This window comes from Labeo rohita, chromosome 14, assembly GCF_022985175.1.
Source record: "Labeo rohita strain BAU-BD-2019 chromosome 14, IGBB_LRoh.1.0, whole genome shotgun sequence".
In the NCBI taxonomy this organism is placed as follows: domain Eukaryota; kingdom Metazoa; phylum Chordata; class Actinopteri; order Cypriniformes; family Cyprinidae; genus Labeo; species Labeo rohita.
In genome coordinates this window covers 16,988,673-17,014,749 of record NC_066882.1, presented here as the reverse complement: position 1 = coordinate 17,014,749, position 26,077 = coordinate 16,988,673, and the positions used below count along the sequence as shown (strand labels likewise).

The window sequence follows — 26,077 nt, the reverse complement described above, 5'->3', positions numbered from 1 at the left end:
CACAGCAGCGTTTCGTTTGGATCCGAGGCTGATCGATAATGCATTTCACTGTGGAGAAACTCAGTCTCAAAGTCCTCAAGGTAAACCAATCATCGCAGCTCCTCCACAGTCCCATAAGAGCTTAAAATGGCACCAAATGGCAAATCAGTCTAACCATGTCCATCATCATTTATATTACATGCTGCCTAATTGATTTTGTAGAAAGCAGGTGATGGACAATGGATTGTGTTTTAAGAGCACATGAAAAGTCTAGCATAAATTGATGTGTCCAAATTGACGAGTTTTGTTAAGTAGTCAGCCGTATAGGATTGAGAAATATCTTATTTCACTATCAATAATGTATCGTTGACATTTTTTCTTTTTTAATGGTAGCAGTGGACTTGAAAGTCTTTAAACTTTATTTGCGTTCTCTATGGGACGAAGCTTCTTATCAATTGGCTGCATTATGCAAAAACAGGTTATGGGGTCCCGGCTGATATGTGACATATTACATTAAAAACAAACAGAAGTAAAAAATGGATTCTCTGGAACAATAAGGTGGCGTTCAAACTGGCAGGATACTAGGACAATAGTCCCACCTTTTTCCTGCGGCTTTCCCAAAGTTCCTTCCAGGCTACACTGTTGCACTGATAACAGATAAAGAGGGATCGCCCATTTTTACCAACTTCCTGTTTTCAGACTTTTTCTGTACAGATCATATTTTTGATTCCTTTCGTTCAGCCCTGAGCAATGATGTTTTTGAGGAGCCTTGGGTGTGTCATTATTGATAAAACATCAAGTTCTCAGCTGTCCGTGTTCTGCATGGGTTGGTTTCTCACTGCACTTCATTCATATTTGGATAGGTTGTGAACATACATGTTTTTCTAAACTTATTAGCTCAACATGCTTCAGTGTTGCATTTGGAAAAGTGTACACTATCATTCCAAAGTCTGTGGTCAATCTTGGGGTAAGAGTTTGAAGAAATCTCTTATGCTCACTGTGGCGGTGTTAGTTATTCCAAAATACAATAAAAACAGTCAAATGTGACCCTGGACCACAAAAACATAGGTCATAAGGGTCAATGTTTTGAAATTGAGATTTATACATCATCTGAAAGCTGAATAAATAAAAAAGCTTTCCGCTGATGTATGGTTTGTTAGGATAGGACAATATTTGGCCGAGATACAACTATTTGGAAATCTGGAATCTGAGGGTGCAAATTTAAATATAGAAAAAAAAATCACCTTTAAAGGGGTCATCGGATGCTTAGTTCACTTTTACATGCTGCTTGAACATTAATGTGTGTTGGCAGTGTATGTACAAATCTATCCTGTAATGGTAAAAATCCATGCAGTGGTTTTTAATTAATCTGTAAAAAAAATCCCCTTTTTCAAATCGAGCCATTCTCAGATGCCTGTCGTTGTTGCGTCACACCCACAGAGGCCGCTCCCACGATAGTTAATTGACATGAGCGTCTTACCTGAGAACAGTTGTAACAGTCCGTTCTCCATGTTTTGATGCCGGAGCAGAGATGTAAGTTAGACAAGAATTGAGCGACTGAGGTGTTGTGTTGCTGGATGTAATAATGAACACTGGTCGTCATTTGCTCCCGACATCTGAGTTGCTGAAGATACAGTGGATTATGTTTGTTTGTGAAAGGAATGCACCTCCCGATCTACATATGTCCATCTATGTTCGCGCAAATCTTTTGCGATCCAGCTTCACTTACAGCAGAAGTGAGTATAAGGTTTTTTTAATGAATATTTGCGATCGCCTTTCCTAATAATGTGCTAGTTAGCAAGTTTAGCGGCTAAATGCGGCTAAAGTAAACAGGCTTGTCACTCCACAGAGAGAAGAGAGGGGCGGGGCGAGCAGAGCTCATTAACATTTAAGGCAGCTTCGACCAGAATGGGATGATTTTTGACCCATACAATGTGTTTTTGGCTATTTCTATAAATATACCCGTGCAACTTAAGACTGGTTTTGTGCTCTTTGATAAATAGGAAGTTAAAAAGAACAGCATTTATCTGAAATTTAAATCTTGTGAAAACTCTATAATGTCATTTTTGATCAATTTAATGCATCTTTGCTGAATAAAACTATTAATTTCTTTAAAAACAAAAATGACTGACCCCAAACTTTTGGACAGAGGTATATGTGACCCTGGACCATAAAACCAGCGATAAGGGTACATTTTTTGAATTGAGATTTATACATCATCTGAATAAATAAGCTTTCCACTGATGTGTCGTTTGTTAGGATATGACAATATTTGGCCGAGATACAGCTATGTGAAAATCTGGAATCTGAGGGTGCAAAAAAATCTAAATATTTAAAAAAAAAATTGCCTTTAAAGTTGCCAAATGAAGTTTTTAACAATGCATATTACTCTTCAAAAAATAAGTTTTGATATATTTGTGGTAGAAAATTTACAAAAGATCTTCATGGAACATGATCTTTTCTTAATATCCTAATGAATTTTGGCATAAAAGAAAAATCTATGATTTTGACCTGCACAATGTACTTTTGGCTATTGCTACAAATATATACTTGTGCTACAACTGGTTTTGTGGTCCATGGTTGCATATGTATGCTGTGCAACACGTTGAGGACTTTCCGAAGGGCATTAGTTTACTTTCCCGTGCCTTATTTCATTTGCATAATTCAGATCGTGCACTCAACCTTAAATATTGTCGACATTCAGTTGTTCTTAAAACAGCAAAACAAGAACAAGCAGGTGAAAACAGCTCACTTAAAAATACCCATAGATGTTGTTTATACAGTCATTGTTTGCTAAAATGAGGTATCATGAATCGATGTATGAATTGTTTTCATACTTACTGCCATTTCTACCGTGGTTTTGGCTTGTTTACGTCGTTAGTATTCCCTGAGATCTGTCGGCGGCTGTCACTGATACGTAGGTGGAAGCAGTTCAACAGCAGTTGTACAAACCCTGTGCGTGATTGCCCACACACAGCTCTGTTCAGCTCATCAAAGACCTTGTGTACATTTCATGAGTCCTGAAAGGTGAGTCTAAATGGAGTCTGCCTGGCTGAGGACTTTTTAAATGTCAGTTCGCAGATGTGGATATATAAGGACAATTTACACCAATTCCCATGTCGCATGAACGATTAGGTTGCCTTCAGCGCAGTACCATTCAAAACAATAATGTTGATACTCCTCATAGTACTATTAAGGCTCGATCACGCCGCTTCTAAATAAAATCAATATACCAACCATTCTGAAACTGACTGTTGGATTTAGGTGGTCAGGAAACATCACAAACAAACACCAGCAGGAAGAACACACTGATCCAGCGCAAGATATCGTAATAAAATGTTATTTTATTAATGATATTCTGAAATTAAATCTAAATATTCTAATAAAACTAAAACAAAAAACTATAAATGTGCTCTACAATACTAACAGAAACCACACAGGATTACAGGGAAATTACTGTACATTATGTATTTTCAGTTAATTATGTATGATTTGATTTAAAGGAATAGTTCGTCCAAAAATGAAAATTTTATCATTATTTACTCACCCTCATGTCAAATCTGTATACGTTTCTTTGCTGAACACTAAAGAACATATTTTGAAGAACGAAACAGTTGATGGTCCCCATTCACTTCCATAGAAGGGAAAGAAATACTGTGAAAGTCAATGGGGACCATCAAATGTTTGATTACCAGCATTCTTTAAAATATCTTTTTTCATGTTGAGCACAAGAAAGAAACTTATACAGGTTTGGAATGACATAAGGGTGAGTAAATAATGACAATATTTTCATTTTTTGGTGAACTATCCCTTTAAGGTCAGGTAGGAAAAAACTGTTGTTGGTTCAGTTATATTATTTACATTATATTGTTTATCTTATTGGACTATGTCCACATACTGTAGTCCACAATTAGTGTTTTATACATTTCTAGTAAATCTGACACAGATGCCACAATAATAAACCAGCATGCAGCATGCAAAAAAAAAACCTTGCAAACGTGTCAGTGCCATAAATCTTTTTGCAAATTTAGCTACATTTTTACCCAAAGTGACTTGCATTTAATTTTTCATAAATGAAAATAATTTGTGTACCATTAAAACTGCAGTTGAGGACATTTTTAAAAATCAAAATTTAAAACAAAAATAAAAACTAGTGAGATTGTTGTGCAGATTAGTATGTGCAGTGTTGGGAAGGTTATTTTGGAAATGTAATAGTTTACAGATTACAGGTTACTCTATTTAAATTGTAATTAGTAGTGTAACTATTTCAATTACTTTATTGAAGTAATGTAACTGATTACATTTGAATACTTTTTAAATTTACATTTCTAATTTGTTTCGAAATTTTTCTAAAATGTTTGGCATTTTCAAGGGTTAACCTTATGGTAGTACTCAATTACTGTCAGGCTTTCAAAATCTTTCATCACTTTAATTGAGATTATAATAAAATAGTGTCAGGCTTTCAAAATCTTTCATCACTTTAATTAAGATTATAATTTAATTTTACAAAATCAGACTTTAGTGCCTCTTTTACTTTGGCATCATTCTGAGGTTAAATACAGATTTAAAATCATAACAAGAAATAGTTTAATCGCTATTATAAAATGGATGGTTCCGGTCCTTAATTCTGATTGGCTGAGCTGCCTTCGAAGCTGTTGTAAATTACCCTACAAACACACACCTTTGTTTACATGTGTGTGTTGCTTGACAACCATTTTGTTGCAACCACAACCATTTCTGAGGAAATACATTGTTTGGCGGAATAATGTTTGTATTCACTATATTACACTTTATTTACTCTGTTTTATTTTGTGAAACCTTACTATGTATATGGAATAAACATTTTATAAAAGCAATAAACCCTGTGAAGCTGTCGTTTACAGTGAATTTATAACAGCTAAGGGGCGTTGTTAGGCACAACACAAAGTGTTTTGGGGCTTATCGCTTTATTATACATTTGTGTGTTGCTTGGCAACCACTTTATTGCAACCACAACCATTTCTGAGGAACTACATTGTTTGGCGGAAGAATAATGTTTGTATTAATATCATTACACTTTATTTGCTCTGTTTTATTTTGTGAAATCTATATATGGAGTAACTGTTTTATAAAAGCAGTAAGCCCCATGAAACCGTGGTTTACAGAAAATTTATAACAGCTAAGAGAGTGGTTTACAGTGAATTTATAACAGCTAATTTATAACAGCTCCGCTTTGTGTCATGCCTAACAACACCCCTTAGCGGTAATAAGTTCAGTGTAAACCACGGCTTCTTGGGCCTTATTGCTTTATGATACTGTTTTCGAAATTAAATCTTTTCATAGTTATGATAGGAAACATTTAATTAAAAAAAATTAAGCAGTATACACAAACCCAAATAGGAAATAAAAGAGCTATCAAATAAACATGTGTTCTAAATTCCTGAAACATTGGTGTCTCATCTTTTAGAGCAATCAAAACAATTTTGGAAAGAAATCATTCAAATCAGATGTTCATATGTAGCCCAATCGATAACATTTTCATAAGTAACTGTAATATAATTACACATTTTTTTCTCAGCAACTGTAACAGTTACATTTATTTTGTAATTAAATTATGTAATTCTGTTACATGTAACTAGTTACAACCCAACACTGAGTATGTGTGTGTGTGCACGTGTAAGAAGTATCCATATCAGTTAGTTGGTGTGTGTACAGTATGTGTTGTAAGAAGCAGCCGCTATTGTTATTTACCAAGGATATGGGACGTTGTTGTCTCTCTAAGCTCTTGGATCTACCATAAATCCGAGCTGCTTGGCCCCTGCGGAGCGGTGACTGGGTCGAGAGCCACCATTGGCACATTGATGAATCCCTTTAGACGTTCCAATCAATACGGCTTTATCTTCAGGCAACCCGTGCAGACGCCCATGTTAGTTCACCTGAGGTCCTGAAGGACTGATCGGTGCGCTGTACATCAAAGCTCACTATCAGCTATAGCACGCTAGACAGCTACAATCAGCACTAAAGGCAGGAACCTCTCATTTTCTATGTCAGCTACAGATTACTGATCTATAGCCGACTCTCCCTTGGCTGCAGTGTTATATGTCATCTTTATCAAACATGATCTATGTCTCTGAAATGCAGCAGCTTTGGTTTATTCCATCAGTCAGTCAAAAGCAAAAAGAAAAAAAAAACAAGTACAGCGCAACAGGGGTCCACAGATATATCACTATAAATGCAAATCACATCACTGGGGAACTACAGTACAGTATAAGAAATGATCCTACTTAACTGTTACAAAAAGCAGCCTTTTTTGACTTTGGCACATCACATACCTGTACGCAGGTTTACTGATACTGTTTGCGAGGGCTGCTGAGGCATTAAATAGGGTTAATTAGTGCAAATGGGCGATCAGATTTCCTATTGATTGTGACAGTGCAGATTGCCTTCCAGATAAATGAAATCCTATAACTCTGAGTCCTGCTGCAGATACTGATAATGCTGTTAGCGGCCATTAATGCTCTTCCGTAATTAGCTTATATCAAAGTAATTAAAACAATGACAGTGTAAAGTAATTACGTTACATGCTAACTCAATATTTCGTCTGTGTTATCTCAACCTATATGCTCGATATCTTGTTTTCAGAGCATAATGGAGGGCCCTTTCACCATTTTTGAACACGTGGGTCATTGTGTTCATTATGTCCTGAAGCGATTTCACGGAATGTCTCTGTTAATTGTGATTTTTCAAGGGTAAAATAGTCCTAAAAGATCATAGATTATACAGAGTTATGTATTGTAAAACTATATATTTTTGTTATGCTTTTTAAATGATATTATGATTTATGTTAAACACTTAAAGTTACAGTAAAAATACAAATAAATATAAGTATACAAGTAAAAGGTATTATTATTAATGACATCGATTTTTTTGGACATTGACTTTTAATTTAAAGTAAATTTTAAAATTTAAAAACGTTTTTTATGTACATAGCTAATTCGAGTCTATTCGCATCTTTGAACTGAATTATTAATTCAAACGATTTTTAAATAATTCATTGAAATTAATTAAATATTTTTGAATAGAATAAGGCAAATAATATTTTGTCACAGCCTCTTAGTTCAGAATCATGGGAGAATCATGATCTCTATTTGAAACAACGACAAAAAATATTCTCAGTTTATTCAGAATCGTGCCACTGGACCATAATAAACACTATGAATGTTGTTAAACTTTAGATCACCATTACACTTATTCATCAGACCTAACCTGAGGTCAAAGGTCACTGGTGTTGAGGAGGTCATTGTTGGTGAATGTACAGTAAGATGGATCCCCCGCGTGCCATTGACCCATCATCAGGAAGATGTTAGAGTGGAGGAGATCAATGAACACTCAAAGAGAGCAGTCAACACCTGCTGATACAAACACTGTTTGATAAGCTCAGCTCAAGAGCGCCCATCAATGAGCTGCAAAGAGATATTGAACCGTAAAGCAGCTCAGAGAGTTGTGGGATTTCAATCATCACTACATTGATGCTGTACATTGTGATGCCATGTGGCTGAATTTTTTCAGACCTGAAAAGGAGAGAATAAGAAAAAGAGTCAGGCATTAGTAGGGCTGGGTTGACAATATGGATTACTCGATTTTAATCAGTCTTCATTTTGATAAACCAATATCAATACAGGGAATTTGACTGACAGGTAATCTGACCAATCATAATGCAAAATCTGTAATTTTGTATGACAAACAAACCAGACAGGAGACTAGATTAACATCAGTGGACTTGAACTTGAAAAATTGTGTTACTGACGTCTTTTCAGACCTGAAAAAGGGAGAAAAAGAGTCAGTCATTAGTTGGGCTGGATTGACAGTACGGATTCATTTTGATAAACCAATATCAATACTTAAATCCCAAGATGTTTTATTTTCAGTCTGTGCTGTTTTTATTTTGGACAAAATGAAAACAGCACAGAAGTTTTGAACAAAACTTCGCTAAACATTGTGTGTAGTGTGCCTGCTGTCCAATAATTGCAATAAGAGTTATATTTTGTTTTGACGTGGTCTCATCTTTCAAATTCTGTCAGTTGTATTATGAAATTTAATTGATAAATACTCTTTAATGTGGCTTGAGAGATCACTGTAGCCATCTCAGTTCAAACAGCATTATGGTGCGTTTCATTCCAATCATTGCCTCCCCTTTTCTACAAGTTATAGCACAAAACAACCATAAATGAACATCACAAGATATGTTTAAAGATACAGTACAACTGTAAAATGCATAATCTCTCATGTAATCGCTCAATCAGTGTTTCAACCGAGAAAATATGAGCAATCAAACAGCTTGTAAACAATATGTCACATAATATGTCAGCCATAAAATGTCCATAGCTAAAAAAATAACTCTAGATATGTGCATTTTGATTATATATATGCAGTAGATAAAATATTGGTAACACTTCAGTATAGGGACCAATTCGTACTATTAACTAGTTGCTTATAAGCATGTGTATTATTAACATATTAGCTGTTTTTTAGTACTTATAAAGCATTTATTCTACATGACCATATTCTGCATAATCCATAATCCTACCCAATACCTAAACTTAACAACTACCTTACTAACTATTAATAAGCAGCAAATTAGTTTATTGAGGCAAAAGTCATAGTTAATGGTTTATTAATAGCGAGTATTGAACCTTAAAATGAAGTGTGACTAAAATATTCATTATATTCTTACGTAACTTGATTTATTGTGTTTGAATAAATCTGTCATAAAAAGAGTTAAAAAAAGTTATTTAAATGTTTATTTTGCAAATTCACATAGAAACATATCAGTAAAAAGTTTATATAAAACCTCCCTTATGTGCAATTTTAATGTTTGTATACAGTTTTTATTTGAATGTTGATTGTATCTTAAAAGAAATCACTGAATTTGGATTTATTTTAAGTTTTGTTAATTTTAACGTTTGATATTATAGTAACGTACCATAGTAATGTATAGCAGTCTACAACAGTTTTTCTTAATATATATGTACACTTGACTTACATACAACCTATGACTTAATACGTATATATACAAATTCATATTTAATTGGATCAAAGGCTTGTGAATTGACCCTTTGCAGGGAGTTTGACTGACAGATTATCTGACCAATCATAATGTCGAATCAAACAAACCAGACAGGATGTCTTTTTGCATTGAAACCAGATACCTTATGATGTTCATTCATGTTTATTTCATGCTATTACTAGTAAAGATTGAATTGAGGTGCTATAGCGGTCTGTCGCGACATATTAAAGAGCCACAAAACGGTATTTATTGTTTGAAGTTCTTAAAAAATGACAAGTATTGACAAGTATTTGAAAGCTGAGAGTTTGTTTCATACCTAAAGTAACATGCTCTGTCTTGTCTGTTGGTGTGTTGTCAGTTTCATCTTTCCTTCACAATGTTTTTTTCACTGTGTGAGAACATGATGTGTGGCGTGAGAATGTTATGGCTTGTCGGACATAGCGACAGTAACGAAGGGGGGTGGGTCTTTGTGAAGGGTCAGTTGGAATCTAATTTATTCCAGAAATCTGCGTCAATACCTAGCCCTAGTAATTTGAGAAAATGGAGCTGGTTTTAACCTCAAAGCTTTGCCAACCAACAGGAGAAAAAAAGTAAAAACGAAGAAAGCAGGATTATCTGATGCAGTCATGCATCATGCTGAGTGTGACTCCAAGGTTTAATCACACACACAAACACACATTTGCTCACTCATAACACACAAGTAGAAACCAACGGAAAAAGTGTTAGCCAAAAATGTGTGTCATGGGTGATAGTGTGGTGCTAATAACCAGCTGTGTTGGACAACATCAGCCTCCTGCCTTATTGAATGGAAAAACGATCACTGTTGTCAAAACTGATCACTCACTTACAGTGACTAAGACGGCAGGTCGTAATAGGGCACTGACTCACTCCCAAAACACAGAGCAGATGAGACCGCTTCCTCCACGCTGGAAAACAGCACTTCTCGAATACGGGACGCAGGACTAAAGGTCTCCAGGGTCGGCCACTATACAATGTGATGCTGCCTGAAGTCGACAGCCCTAATTGTAAACATCTGAGAGGGCTTGTGATCTGTCACCAGGCAACATCGGCTAGATGGCAACGTTGGCCTAAACGACGTCTGTTAGAATCAGAGCTCTGTCAATCACAGGATGCCGCCGAGTCTAATTTTACATACGCCGAGTATGTTCGCAGCTAGCGTGCCATCTGATGGAGAGGCCTTAATTTAATTCAAGTCAATTAGAGAATCTTTCCATTAGCTGTGGATTTGGAGGATCTAGGTGCCCTGGATGTACATTATTTATAATGAATTTTGTTGTTATTGTCGACTTTTAATAACAGTGCACCGATGCGCTCTACATAACCTTTAATCTTTAATTAAGGAAAACTTGCATTTGTAAGCACTGAGCTCATGTAATTTGAATGCTGGATCGCAGGTTGGTCTCAAAATGAGGTTTTAGGAGAAAAGAGCAAGACAGCAGGGAAGGTAGGTGGTTGTGGTCACATGAAAGGAAGTGTTAGGGGATTTTGTGTTTATTAATTATGAAAGATAATTCAAAAAGCACACAGAGATACATGTCAATGGTTGGTTACATTAATATTAACCTTGAGACTTTGAACACAAACCCACAAATTATATTTATTAAAAAAAAAAAAACTATTATACAAATTGTGTGTTTATTGGTGTATGTGTCTGTATGTATATATATTATCGTTCAAAAGTTTGGGATCAGTAAGATTTTTATTGTTCTTTAAAGAAGTCTCTTATGCTCAGCAAGGCTGTGTTTGTTTAATTAAAAATACAGAAAAAACAGTAATATTGTGAAATATTATTGCAATTTTAAATAACTGTTTTCTATTTTTATATACTTTAAAATGTAATATATTTCTGTGATGCAAAGCTGAATTTTCAGCATCATTACTTTAGTCGTCAGTGTCACATAATCCTTCAGAAATCTATATAATATGCTGATTTATAATCAGTGATTGAAAGTGTATATACACTACCGTTCAAAAGTTTTGGGTCAGTAAGACTTGTAATAGTCTTTAAAGAAGTCTCTTATGCTCATCAAGGCTGCATTTATTTGATTAAAAATATAGAAAAAAAAACAGTAATATTGCAAAATGTTTTTACAATATAAAATAATGTTTTTTATTTTAACACACTTTAAAATAGAATTTATTCCTGTGATGAAAAGCTGAATGTTTATCAGCTGTTACTCCAGTCTTAAGTGTCACATGATCCTTCAGAAATCATTCTAATATGCAGATTTATTATTAGAATGATCAATGTTGGATAATATCAACAGTTGTGCTGCCAAATATTTTTTGGAACCTGTGATTTTTTTTTTTCAGGATTCTTTCATGAATAACAAGTTTAAAAAGTACAGTGTTTATTCAAAATATAAATATTTTATAACAATGTAAATTATTTATTATTAACTTTTAAGAAACTTTTAATTATTAACTTAATACATCCTTGAAGAATAAAAGTATTAATTTCTTAAAAAAAAAAAGAAACAATAAAAATGTACTGACCCCAAACTTTTGAACGGTAGTGTATATGTATATATAATTTATTCAAAAAAGAATAACATTGTAACAATGTAAGTCTTTACTATCTCTTTTTTTATCAGTTTCACACATCCTTGCTGAGTAAAAAAGAAAGAAAATGATATATTCTGCATTTTTGTAGAAACTATGATTTTCTTCAGGATTCTTATCACAGCATTTATTTGTAACATTACAAATGTCTGTCACTTTTGATGAATTTATTGCATCCTTACTGAATAAAAGTATGACTTTCTTTAAACAAATGTGCTACCATTTGAACTGAAGTGTATTAATCACAAAAATAAGTGGAGCTATACACAATTTATTTTTATTTTTTTCTAATTTTTACTCCTATTTAATAGACTTGTAAGAATGACAATGCATATCACACAATATAATTAACTCCCATTAATTAACCGTGACTCTCCTTCTTCCCCAGGAGAGCGACAGTCTGTGGTGGGACGCGTTTGCTACAGAATTCTTTGAGGAGGACGCTACATTGACCATAGCCTTCTGCCTGGAGGATGGACCAAAAAGATACAGTAAGATTTAAACCTTAATCTTGTGCCAGCGTCGTCTTGTCTGCAAATTTGCTAGTACTGGTGCCAGGCTTGAAGGTACATGACTGTAATATTGTGTCTGTGGAGTCTCAAAATGTACAGTAGAAGGTAATGATCCATAAAAAACCTGTAGAGAACTTTGAATCAACAGAAATCCGCCAGTTCCAGATCTTATTGACTTTTATTGGTCTTCCAGGAAACAAGTTCCCTAAACGTCACATAAAAACAACACTGTGGTTAATGGCCTTATGCATCTTACTATGGAGAACTAAACTAGGAAAGTGCTGTAATTGGTAAACTGACTTGCAAGGTTCATATATGTGAATTGTTTTATCTGCAGTTCTGCCAGAATTTGTCTAAACACCTAGAAAACCAGGAGAGAGTAATTGTTTGCAGTGAGCTCCCTAATGTAGTTTTGGCTGCATTTGCGATAGCTCTGCTAGCCCGTCTTTTTTTTTTTTTGGCTTTTTTATTTTCTGCACTTTCCCTATCTTTCTCTCTGATGATTTGAGCTGTGTTGTCTGTCCTTATTGAGTTCTCTGCTTTTGGTTAGTCATGCAGAACACTCTGCCTGTTGCAAAGAACGTGTGAGTCAAACATTCACAGAAGCCCCCTCCCTTCCCGGGGGTCTTTGTAGTGCTGATAGATTCAGAAATATATACTTTTATTATGCAAAATGAATATGCCATTCGACTGTGGGCAGCATTATAATAGCCTCAGCTTTAGCCTCTTTTCAAGACATGGTGGTTTATTTTTCTTCTTTTTGTGAAGTTTGAATAGTTTTAATTGAACAAAGACGTAAAATTCAAACACTAAAATATTTAATTTGTCATTTCAAATGTCTTTTCCACAGCAAATGACAAGTTTCAAAAGGTTTTTTGTATATTAATTTTACATTGCAGCATGTAATATTTTGTAATTCTCACATACACCATTTAAAAGTGGAAAAACCAAAGCTTGTGTTGGCTCTGGAGGCCCATAGGGAACCAATCCCCCATATCGATTGAGGAGGGAGTTCAGTCCGTCTCTTGTGACAGCTCATCTTTAGTCTTCAGAAATGACTCCTCTTAGTTTCAGCCGCAAACATACACCCTCACTCCATCACTGTCACTCACACACAAACACAAACACTGCATACTACATTTGCTCGGGCCCTTTATAAATTTCTCAATCCACACTCCACCAAGCATCATTAAGGATTTTCTGCATCGGTGTAGCCTCACATCAGTATGCTTGTTTTATTCCTGCTTGTCTTCGTATGACATGTTTACAGTAATCACTGTTCAGGTTCCATTGAGCAACTCATTCCTCTGCTTTACATTGCAAGACATCAGAACAAAGATAATCTAATTCACTTTTTGTTCACCATGTCCTGATTTAATGTATTTACCTGTTTATGAATTATTTATTCGGTATAAGGTCATATCACACACATCCAGTGTCGCATTTTTAATGCACCCTCTGGAATACTTGATTCTGTGGTCAGATGTTTTGTTTTAGGCTCATTAACCTGTAGAATTAATTTGTTGTGCCAGGTAATCTTAGCGGAAGCTTTAAGATAAAATACAAGTAAACTAGTAAAATAATTTAATCTTTAATCATGAGGTCAAAAGTTTACATACACCTTGCGGAATCTGCAAAAATGTGAATTATTTTACCAAAATAAGAGGGATCATACAAAATGCATGTTATTTTTTTATTTGGAACTGACCTGAATAAGATATTTTCCATAAAAGACAGAGAAAATAATAGTTTAATTTATAAAAATGACCCTGTTCAAAATTTTACATACACTTGATTCTTAATACTGTGTTGTAACCTGAATGATAAACAGTTGTGTTTTTTTGTTTAGTGATAGTTGTTCATAAGTCCCTTGTTTGTCCTGAACCGTTTAACTGCCTGCTGGTCCCACAAATTCTTTGGTTTTTCAGTATTTTCGTGTATTTGAACCCTTTCCAACGATGACTGTGTGATTTTGAGATCCATCTTTTCACACTGAGGACAACGGAGAGACTCATACGCAACTATTACAGAAGGTTAAATCGCTCACTGATGCTTCAGAAGTAAAAACAATGCATTAAGAGCCAGGGGGTGAAAACTTTTGAACAGAATGAAGATGTGTAGATTTTTCTGATTTTGCCTAAATATCATATTTTTTTTCATTTAGTACTACCCTTCAGAAGCTACAGAAGATGCTTACATGTTTACCAGAAGACAAATAAGTTAAATTTACCCTAATGTTGAAGTTCAAAAAGTTTTCACCCCCCGGCTCTTAGTGTATTGTGGTTCCTTCTGGAGGTGTAAAATTGTTTGTCATAATAATTTCTATATTATGTTTTTACTATATGATGTAAAAATAAAAAAATTTGAGAAGATAATAACAAAAAAATCTAAGCTAGAAGATATTGGTACTCAGTTATAATTATTATCGCTAAATTAAAAAAATTGAAATGTATACAGAAATGCATACATGGGGCATAGTTTACTTAGCTATTTTCTTTTACCTTTCAGTTTTTTATTTTTTCAGGCAAAAATAAAAGGCTGATACTCAACAAACTTTAAAGGAGAACTCCCAAAAACACCATTGATTTGATTTTATTGCTTTAAAAACAGTTACATTTCTGCCAACCTCACTGCCTCCATCACCCACCCAAAATGTTTATTTACTCATTATTTATTTTACGTTCATAGTTCCCCAGTTGCCTGGTCACACTGCATGTTAACAGCTGTTTTAAATAAAGAAAGGCTCCTAACGGTTGTTAAAACTTAAACGGGTATAGCTGAATAAATAAAATTAAAGGCTTAACTTGATTAAACTCTCTTCATATTTATAAAAACCCTCAGTGGATTTCTTCAGCACAGAGAAATCTCCTCAGACCATCTCTAAAACATGCAGTACAAGCAGAAAAGCAAGAAGCATTGAAGTTTAAGAGACAAGGACTTTGCACTTATATTCACAAACATATATGATATGAGATGTGGGCGTTATTTCACCGCAGTACTATTGTGGATGGATAGATAATGGACGGATTATTGAAATGCATTAGTTTAAATGGCCTCACATTCTCCATCTCTTTTCTCTTTCTTTCAATCTCACTCTCCAGGACTGAAGCTTCTTGTTCTTCTAGCTCGCTCTCATTTCTTGTCTCCTGAAGTGATAAAATATTAGTTTCTTCATTTCTCTGCATATCTATTTTTTTTTACAAATTGTACATTAATAGAAGTAATAAAAAAAATCAATAAAATATTTTACACAATATGCTATCTTTATGTATATTAGATTAGCTTAGTAACATCAGTTGCCATCAAACTCCATTGACATCAATAGTGGGTCAAGTCCCCCGTGTGCTTCACACAAGCGTGGAGTGCGGAGCTGCTGCCGATGTAGACCGTTCCAAATCAGTCACTTATGCGTTTCCATTTCAGGTAGGATTTTGCCTTTGAAGGCAGCTGCCTATGTAGGCTACAGACAGCAACTCACTCGCTTTGGAACAGGACTCACAATTTGTGTTGGCATGTACCACCCTAACCACCTGAAGACGGAAACATTTTAGCTCATTCATCTGCAGCACCCAAACCTGAACACAGGGCCATACTATAACCTGTTTCTGTAGCCGAAATATTGTTCAGTATTTTCTTCACATCTCTCCTCATGGACATTATTAGCTGGGGAATAATTAATATCTGAACTGAAACACTGTTCTTGTTTTGGGTTGAGGCGAGGAGAGTTTCAAAGCGTGATGCAATGCCTCTGCAACTGTGACACCCTAGAAAACTTCCACCACTGAACCGCAACACTTCATCAGACAATAACAAACAAACCAAAGACGAATTTATTAGCAGATTTTGGGTTTTGGGTTTTGGTCGCTGTTGCTTTATTAGAATGGAATTAGTGTCTGTTGAAGCCAAAAAAGCGGAGAATATTAGACTCATTAAGCAGGTTTGAGTTGAACCGAACAATTTACAAGCTCCAGTAAAATTTCTCTGAGATTACCGTTTACCAACCTAAGAAACTTCACTGTTACTGATCGTACAACACGTTCTCACTCCCAACTCGTTACATATTGACGCTTGGTCAGGACCGCTTTAGCGGACCCCGAACAAGCGATTCCCAATTCAATCATGGACAGCTCATTCATGGACGGAGCCGTCTGGAGTAATTTCTCCCTCTAAAAAAGAGTGCTGGATTAAAGGGGTCATGACATAGATTTTTTTTTCATTTTTTTAATATGTTCCTTGAGGTTTGCTTATAGTGTTGAGAAAGTTTTTTTGCACAAAAAAAACCTAATAAATATGTCGAAAAATTATTATTTTTAACCCTTATTCTGACCCTCTGTCTAAAACAAGCTGTTTTAAGGGGCAGGTCCTTTAAGCCTTGTTTATAATCGTCCACTGTTATGATTGGCTAACGTCACTACATAGTAAACAGTATAAATCCCCCGCCCCCCCCCACTGCATGTAAGTCTATTGACAACATCCTCAAAAATAAAATTTCCAGATAAACCATTATGAAACCATTTACTTACAGTTTGTGATGCAGCTGCAGTCAGATCTAGTACTGACCCCCTTGTCATCCAAGATGTTTGTGTCTTTCTTTCTTCAGTCGAAAAGAAATTGTTTTTTGAGGAAAACATTTCAGCATTTTTCTCCATGTAATGGACTGCTATGGTCCCCCGAGTTTAAACTTCCAAAAGTGCAGTTTAAATGCGGCTTCAGAAAATCCTCTATTAAAAATTATTCACTTGTTTCTTACATGGGATCTTTATTATATCTGTACGAAGACGCGAAAAAGCTGTTTAAACCAGATGCGTCAAAGCGAATGTTCTTTCAATCCATTTGTCCTATTGATGACAGACTCAAGCATGTGGACTGTGTCAGAAGCACACAGTCCAGTGTAGACAAAATAGCAGCAATGATTCTAATTTCTTTTAGATTTAGACAGCGTAATCAAGTGTCAGCTGTTAAGCAAATGACGCCGGTGGGTGGGGCCTATGGTGAGCAGATGACTATTCGTTGATATCTTGCTCTGGAGGTGGTGTTTATGCAAATGTTTGTGCCCGGGTGATGTCACCAAGGCACCTCAGATCCAAATGAGCCATTTTTGGAGCTTGATTAAATAAATGCTTTGTTTATAATGAGGAGGAGGTTTTAAGCTATGAAACAGGATGTTTTACCTTTTATATGCCAAAAGATCAAGGCAAATTTGATTTCTCATGCCATGACTCCTTTAAGTGGATACAGTTGATTGAAACAAAGCTGCAAATGTTAAGTCGTATACAAGCAACGAATTTGGTCTTTTTTACAATAAATAACTGAATGTGAAGCTTGTGACAGGTAAACAGCATCAAAACACTAGCGCTCAAAAAAATAAGTACCATGGCACTATAATATTTTTGGACACGTACAGTGTAAATTCTATGGTATCTGAATTCAGTAACATGTCATATATGAATATACCATGGTGCACCTGTACCACCATGGTAGGCTGCTTTTTTGGCCACTGCATTGGGTGTTTTGAGGATGGTTTATAGCTAATAGTTATATTAACATTATACAATAATAGTAATGAAGAAAAATTTTAAATGTTGCTCCCAAAGTAACTAAAATTAAAATATTTATGGTGCTGCCTGTTACAGAATAAGTGTACGCTTATTGTGATGGGTAGACTGTGCCCAGTACTGATAAGCATTTACTTTTTATTAAAATATGTTTGCATTTCTTTGGGGTTACATGATATTTAGGATACACATGCTAATTTGTGATTTTATGTTGAGTTTGGTTTATGAATAGCATGCACTTTGCATAATTTCTAAATTATTAAAAACCAGGGCTGCTTTCTGTATTTACACTTGTTGTTGTCTATTTCGTTTTATATTTTATTTTCATTATTTATTGATAGTTCTGAACTAGGGTGGTATTTGGAACAGATCTGTGAACTGAATAGGAGTTTACGCAATTGAGAATTTGGTTGTGCACATTTTCTTTGTCGACCAACACACAGCTGCTTGGTTTGAAACTGACTTTTGTGTGAGTTGTGCTTCTTGTAGTGTCCGCAGTCAGTGTCTGTAGAAATTTTGCATGCTCAAAGTCTAGGGTAAACACAGCTTGAATGAGAACATCCTTGAATGATAGGTGGCATTCACTCAGTACTTGTTCTTTTATTCAAAAACATGGAACAGAATGTGTCTTTAAAATGTAAAAGATTTAAAGGAGAAGTTCACTTCCAGAACAAAAATGTACAAATGTACTCACCCCCTTGTCATCCAAGATGTTTGTGTCTTTCTTTCTTCAGTCGAAAAGAAATTGTTTTTTGAGGAAAACATTTCAGCATTTTTGAAAATATGGTCCCCCGAGTTTGAACTTCCAAAATGCAGTTTAAATGCGGCTTCAAATGATCCCAAGTGCGTCTGTAAACAAGTCCAGCCGAGGAAGAAGGGTCTTATCTAGCGAAACGATTGGTTATTTTCATTAAAAAAATACAATTTAAATACTTTTTAATCTCAAACGCTCGTCTTGTCTTGCTCTACCTGAACTCAGTGTATTCTGTTTCAAGACAGTTTAGGGTATGTCAAAATCTCCAATCGTATTTTCTCCCTCAACTTTAAAAGTAATTTCAAAATCATCCTACATCGCTGCAGAAGCACTGACCCAGTACTTGCCAAGTGAACATGCAAAGAAGATCAAACACCCTTAACAAAAATGGTAAAAAAGCGATCTAGGACGATTTTGAAGTTGAGGAAGAACATGAGATGGGAGTTTTTCGACATACCCTAACTGTCATGACCCGGAAAAAAACAGTCAAGACAAGACGAGCGTTTGACATTAAAAAGTATATAAATTGTATTTTTATTAAAATAACCAATCGTTTTGCTAGAAAACGTTTACAACCGCATTTGGGAGCATTTGAAGCTGCATTTAAACTGCATTTTAGAAGTTCAAACTCGGAGCACCATAGAAGTCCACTATATGGAGAAAAATGCTGAAATGTTTTCCTCAAAAAACATAATTTCTTTACGACTGAAGAAAGAAAGACATGAACATCTTGGATGATAAAGGGGTGAGTACAGTATCTGTCAATTTTTGGTTCTGGTAGTGGACTTCTCCTTTAACTTGACATGCCATCTTGATAATGGCAAAGGCGTGATGCAACCACAAAAGGTGTCAGTCTGCATGTGAACATAGAGACATCCTGTATGAACAGCCAGACAGACAAACTTGATATCAAAATGGATAACATATTGATTTTTAATGTCTTTTTACTGCCAGAATAATGTCTTTGCATTATCTTCACTTGCAAACAGCAAATAATGATTCTTTTTGTTAATTATATTGATGCTACTAATTTGATTTATTAGCATTAATGAAACATTTTAATCAGTTGGCAGTCCTAGATTGCATAAGCCTATCACACTTTTCTTTGGTGGACAGTCTATTGTTTAAGATGACTTGTGAGGGAAAACACGGTAAAGAGAGGCATAGCGAGCTGTGATTGACAGTGTGGGGGGTTGAGCAGGCTCAGCTGCAGTCCTGCGCTGGCAAAGACACAGGTCTCACTGACTGACAGCCCAAGTTTCAAAACAACCTCAAGATGGTCTCTGCGTGTTTGTATGAGCGTTCTCATATGCTTTATCTGCAGGTTTGGATTGATACTGTTAAGATAACCGAGAAATGTTAAATGCATCTGTGCACTGGATGAAAACGTGTGTGTGTGTCTAATGGCACTGTTTCCGAGCATGTGTGCGTATGTGTGGGCAGCAGGAAAAGAGAACAGCTGTGTGATAGGATGAGTCTTTCTCTGCTCTTCCTGCTGTCTCTCTCTCTCCAACTCCTTATTCAATAACAAAACAATATCGACTGTACTGTCTGTCTTAATTCACCTCCGGATCAGCGTCAGAGTTGTGTGTGTGCATGCGAGAGCATGTTTCAGCGTGTGCAGCCATGCAGGATGCGCACACGCGTAGCCTAACCTCATAATAATATAGATACAGAAAGTGTGCGTCCCTGAAAATTGGTCGATCGTGTCATCGGGTAACAGGTTGAGTGTTTACCGTGTCCATTAAAGCTCTCTGAAATAAGCAGGGCACTGTTATTGTTGTGCACGGGTGTGTGTGTGTTTTACCCAGGAATGGGGGCAGAAATGCAGTCACGCTGCACGGTAGATTTGGTAAATACAGAGTCATGAAAAAATGAGGAGTTATGAGGAGCCTGGTGCACTTTTGAGCCCAGAACCTTCCAGAAAGTCAACACGGCCCATGCATAATGAACGAGAGGCGCTCTCCTCTTATATGCTCAGAGACCGTATGGAAAGGAAGCTTTGGCACGTAGTTTGTAGACGTACACAAACTCTCACAGAGACACATAGCTAGCTATATTGATAATGCATGCATTTGGCCCGGCTCTTTTATAATGGACTAATGTAAAACTAATGGACGGAGAATATATATGTGTGTGTCATCAGGATATTAAATGTTTATGTAGCTCCGTTTCCCCTCTACGCCGCTGTTATGTGCCGAATACAGACTCCGGTCAACCTCCAGCGTCTCGTTTTTCCTTTTGTTCACTCCTGACCTCCCTCTTTTTGTGTTTTCTGCTGATGTCCCCAAAGTCCCTTTGGTCCGTTTGTCTCCGTTGACTGAAGCATTTCAAGATTTAGATGTTTTTTTGTGTTTTTCATTATATCATTAAAGGTTGGTAGTTAATATCATTCCAACCAGTTTGAGGTTGGTGAGATTTTTTTCATTTTTTTTGAAAGTCTCTTATGCTTTGTTTGATCAAAAAAATACATTGAAGGCAAAAGGAATTTTGACATGTATACATATGTACACACACTACTGTTCAAAAGTTTGTGGTAGGTAAGTCTTTTTAAAATATTTGTGAAAGATGCAATGCTGCATTTAATTAAAATACGGTAAAACAGCCATATTGTGAAAAATATTACAATTTAAAATAACTTTTTCCTAATTTTAATATATTTAAAATGCAGTTTATTCCTGTGATGGGAAAGCTGAATTTTTAGCATCATTACTCTTTGATCTTTCAGAAATCATTCTAATAAAGCAAAAATTAACATTATTTATTATTGTAAATGTTGAAAACAGTTGTGCATTTATTTGAAATAGAAACTTTTTGTAAATTTATAAATGCCTTTACTGTAACTTTTGATCAATTGAATGCATCTTTGCTAAATAAAAGTGTTAATTTCTTAAAAAATAAAAAAATAAAAAATTACTGCCCCAAACTTTTGAACAGCAGTGTATATTTAATATATTAAATATAAAATAAATGATCTTGTGCTTCTTCAGAAGCACTAAAATAAACATTAATGGGATAGTTAAAGGATTAGTTCACTTTCAGATGTTTATGTCTTTCTTTCTTCAGTCAAAAATAAATTAAGGTTTCTGAGGGAAACATTCCAGGATTTTTCTTTGTATGGTGGACTTCAATGGGGATCAGCAGGTTGAAGGTCCAAATTGCAGTTTCAATGCAGCTTCAAGGCTCTACACAGTCCCAGCTGAGGAATAAGGGTCTTATCTTGCAAAACGATTGGTTATTTTCAAAAAAAAATAAACCACAAATGCCTGTCTTGCACTAGCTCAGCCTCATGAATTGCATAAGGTTGCATAGGTGGAAGTACAGACCCAGTGAAACGCCCTTTACAAAAAATAGTAAAATAATGATGTTAAACGATTTTGAACCAAAGTACACAGACAAAGAACTAACCACACGTGATCTTTACAACGTGTGGTTAGTTGCGTGAAGACTCGCATCGCAGAGCTAGTGCAACACAAGCATTTGTGGTTAAAAAGTATATCAATTTTCATAAGACCGTTACTCTTCGGTTGGGATTGTGCAGAGCCCTTTGAAGCTGGACCTTCATTTCGACCTTCAACCCGTTGACCACCTTTGAAGTCCACTATATTGAGAAAGATCCTGCAATGTTTTCCCCACAAACTTTAAATTCATCCTACACTCTTCTTATGCCAGTCCCAGCCATTTTATCTCCTTTTTTTCACCTGATGTGAGGCGTTGTTCTTAGGCCTGGTGCAGGTGCGTGCAGCGGTAAAGTGGGAGGTTATTTAAACAAACCCGGCAGGAAACCTCCCCTCCCACTCCATAATTCACTCAAGAGGAATAGGAGGGAGGTGTTGGATTGATCGTAGCACAAAGGGAGGAATTACCTCTTGGAACAAGACTTCCTACCTCTTTATCAGCGGCGGAGACAAGGCCATATCTACAAGCATCATCTCGAGCCCAGCAGAGGGCTAAGAGAGGCTTAAATGCTGCACTGAATCCTGACAGCGACAATGATACAGGCTTCAAGAATCCTGTGGTGTGACAGAAACTTTGGAGATGTTCCTGACACAGGGAATACTTGATGGAGAGATTGCTTGAGATCACACTGAGACCATATCTTCCAAGTAAAAGGCTCCAGTTGGAACCAAAAGGTTGGGGTTGTACAGCACAATGCTATAGGAGAATCTTTTTATATTCGATAGAGAACTTTTACTTCTCTGGAATAAGTTCTTTAGACCCAGAAACGAATTTCTTTAAACTGTTTTTGGCCGTACTATAAGTTAGTGAGGTACAGCTTCTTTTTTTTTTTTGGATTCTATTGTATGCAGAACATTTTTTGAAATGTTTTGTGTTCCACAGAAAAAGGAACTTCTAAATACAGATATGCAGGGTTTGCACAAGGTGCTTAAATTTGACTTTTTGTAATTTAAGGCCATGAAAACCCTTGAAAATAGGAAGTCTCCTGAGGAAGTACTTGAAAAGTTCCTGAAATATTGAAAGTCAATCTATCCATGAAATAAGTGTTTAATTTTTTCAGTGATCGCATACATTTTCATGCAAAATTTACACAGTTAAAAAAACATCACACCTTTTTTGCTTATTTTAGTTAATGTCACAAAACTAGCAAGCAAATCCAGTAGTAGTACTGACAATGTCATGTAAACATGGTTGAAGGTGCAAAAAGAGGAACAGATGAACCAAATCAATTGAGTCATTTACACTGGAACCGCTCCGATTGATTCAAACTTGTGACTTTGATCATTCATTTTAAGCGATTCACTAGCAAAAGCCAGATCAAATTAAAAGAGCCATTCATTTTTGAATTTTGACATTGCTTGTAATGATTTAAAAAGCATGTAGCTTTATCGAAAATCAGAATCAGATTAACCAATGCGTCGCAAAATGATTCACTGTTTCAAAGCGCTCCAATCAAATGAATCGTGAATCATTTGACTTAGAACAGGACTTCAAATCACGTATCGTGAATCATTTGATTCAGATCGGGACTTCAGAGCGCGTATCATGAATCATTTGATTTAAATCGGAACAGGTTTGTGAATCATTTCGTGAATTGGATGATGCAAATCAAATGATTCACAATACGCAATTTGAAGTCCTGATCTAAATCAAATGATTTGCGGCATGCAAAGTTTCAGCTATAAGTCAAATGATTCACAATTTGCGCTCTGCGTTCCAAGTCCCAATCTGAAATGATGGTTCGCAAATCATTATTTAAATGGGAACTTCGAAGTGTGGATCACGAATCAGTTGATTGAGATCATAACTTTGGAGCAGGTTTGCGAATCTTTTGCTTTAGATTGGGACTTAAAAACGTGGATTGCGAATCATTTGATTCAGATTGGGACTTTGGTGCAGGTTCATGAATCATGGAACTTTGAAGCGCATATGACGAATAATTTGTTTCAGATGAGGTTTTGCAAGTCTTTTTTTTCTTAAACATTAGGAAACATCAAACAATTAAGGCGGTACTGTTATAAAAACAAAACAGTATACAGAAATACAAATCTCTTAAGAAAATTAACCATGGTTTTACTGTAGTAAAACGTATTATACTTTGTAATACTTCAGTAGTAAAATTTTGCAAGTGCTGCACTTTATTTTTGCTGTTTTTTGCCAAGTGTATTTTAATTATTTATCATTTTTAGAATTTGAAAAAGAAGACATTGTTTGATAAGTGAGATGTCTGATTGAAGTCCCTGAAAATCAAAAAGTAATGCCTTGAAAGTATTGGAATTTCATTTTACAGTATCTGTATGAACCCTGGATTATGACATGTGGGTCAGTAAAAGATGGCAGAATTTAAAATTTTCAAGCAGCGACCTGAAAACATAACATAAAACGCATATGCCAGACAAATGTCAGACTTTACAGGGTTAAATGGGTTTTTCACTTCCAAAACTTTGCGGCACATATTGCCATGTTGAAAGTGAGACTCCAGCCATCTCTTATCGAGTCACTGTTTCTATGTCGATGGAGGATAGACGTTTCAATAAATCAAATCTGGAAGATGATGGGAAGTCATACTGGTTGATTCGGTTGTGGTGGCATCCGTCCGCGAGCCCTGGAGGAAGTATGTACCCCATGAGCATGCGGTGGAGCTGGGAGGGAGAATGGGCCAAGCCAGCCTCTCCTGAATTATGGATGGAGGGGAAAGGGGGGAGGTGTGGATCAGGACTCATGGGAAAAGCGCAGCACACATTCAGTCACACACACACAGAGGCAGTGGTGTGAGGCCAAGCGTGTTGTGAGGGCGGTTGTGGGTGAGTGGAGCTGTTCGCCTGTGTCTCGTTTTGGCGCGGATGTCTTCGGGGATTACTGCTGGAGAGGGGAGAACTCGGAATCTATCAGACAACCTCCCTCTCTCGCTCTCTCCCATCCTCCGCATCAATGAGACCGAGATGTGATGAGTCAGAATATTCTCTGTGGTGTATCATAATCACAGCGCAATTCTGTCTTTTTATCTCCTGGATCTGTTTTCTAATCAGTCACCGTAGCACAGATCATTTGAGACTCTGTGACCTCAAAAATAACAAAAACTCACATTGAGCTGTGACCTAGAGTTTTCTCAGAAGCGGTTTACCCAAAAATTCCAATTGGGTCAACGTTTACTCAGTCTCATGTTGTTTCAAACCCTGTTATGTTTTTCAGTGGAACACAAAAAGAATTGTTACACAGCTCTTGTTATATTAAGTCAAACTCCAAAAAGACAAAAACAATCAAAAAGCACAAAAAAAGTATCATAAAAGTTGTCAGTATGACTTGCTGACAGCACCAACCCAAGGGTTTGGGTGTCCAGGTACTCCAGACAGACATTTTGTGTATACGCTTGTTCACACTATCGACCATGTAGATGTCATCATTTCTTGTTATCTCTCTTTTTGTTTTTTCACCCACAATATTTTATTCTCTGAGATCAATGCTCTTTGACAAAAGTTTGAGGGATTGGGAGAAAGGAAGGAAGAGAGAAAGAGGGATTGAATTAAAGTTTTATGAAAGATGAATATTTCATATTCTGGGCACTGAATTCCATACTAGTATCATGGTTGTCTGTGTATGTCTGTGTGTGTGTATGTGTGTCCATTTCCTGACTTATTTCCTTGATTTTTATTATTAAGGTGATGGTACCAGATTTGTATTGGCATATATAAACAATAGGGATGCAACAATACGTTAGTCCACGGTTTAATACGTACCTCGGTTTTTAACCACAGTTTTTGGTTCTGATGTCTTGCCGCTTCATTTTTTTTGAGACAAATTAACAAAATACTCCTGTAAACCTCTGTACACTGGAAAAAGCGTGGTTTAGTATATGTCTGCGTAATTTGTTTTTTGAGAGAGGTATTATTTTTTCGATTTTTACGCAAAATAGAATGGGTTTCATTCATACTGGACGCCAGAGGTCGCCCTCATGCAGAAAATCCATATATGCGTCAAGGAAGTATCACTAGCTGTGTTTCCATTCCCTTCAAAATGCACAAATTTAAATTGTGAATTGAAAATACACCTGATGGAAACGCGTCAGTTTCGCAAGAACTCTCATATATCACAAAAAAGTTTTTACATTTGCATGAGGTGGTTTTTCAGGCAATTCAAAAAAGCTGTATTTTGCAAAACTGCAATGGAAACGGCTTTTTCGCATTTACAG

At 35.9% G+C, this 26,077-nt stretch overlaps 1 protein-coding gene across 6 annotated transcripts in view; it reads left to right on the top strand.

Annotated features, from left to right (window-relative positions):
• ldb2a (LIM domain binding 2a) overlaps window positions 1–26,077 on the top strand; it is a 72,566-nt gene that overhangs the window by 6,568 nt on the left and 39,921 nt on the right. For all 6 annotated transcript variants that reach the window (XM_051128286.1, XM_051128285.1, XM_051128284.1 and 3 more), the window contains exon 2: window positions 11,997–12,099. In XM_051128286.1, the coding sequence (XP_050984243.1) occupies window positions 11,997–12,099 (103 nt within the window). The remainder of the gene's footprint in view (window positions 1–11,996; window positions 12,100–26,077) is intronic.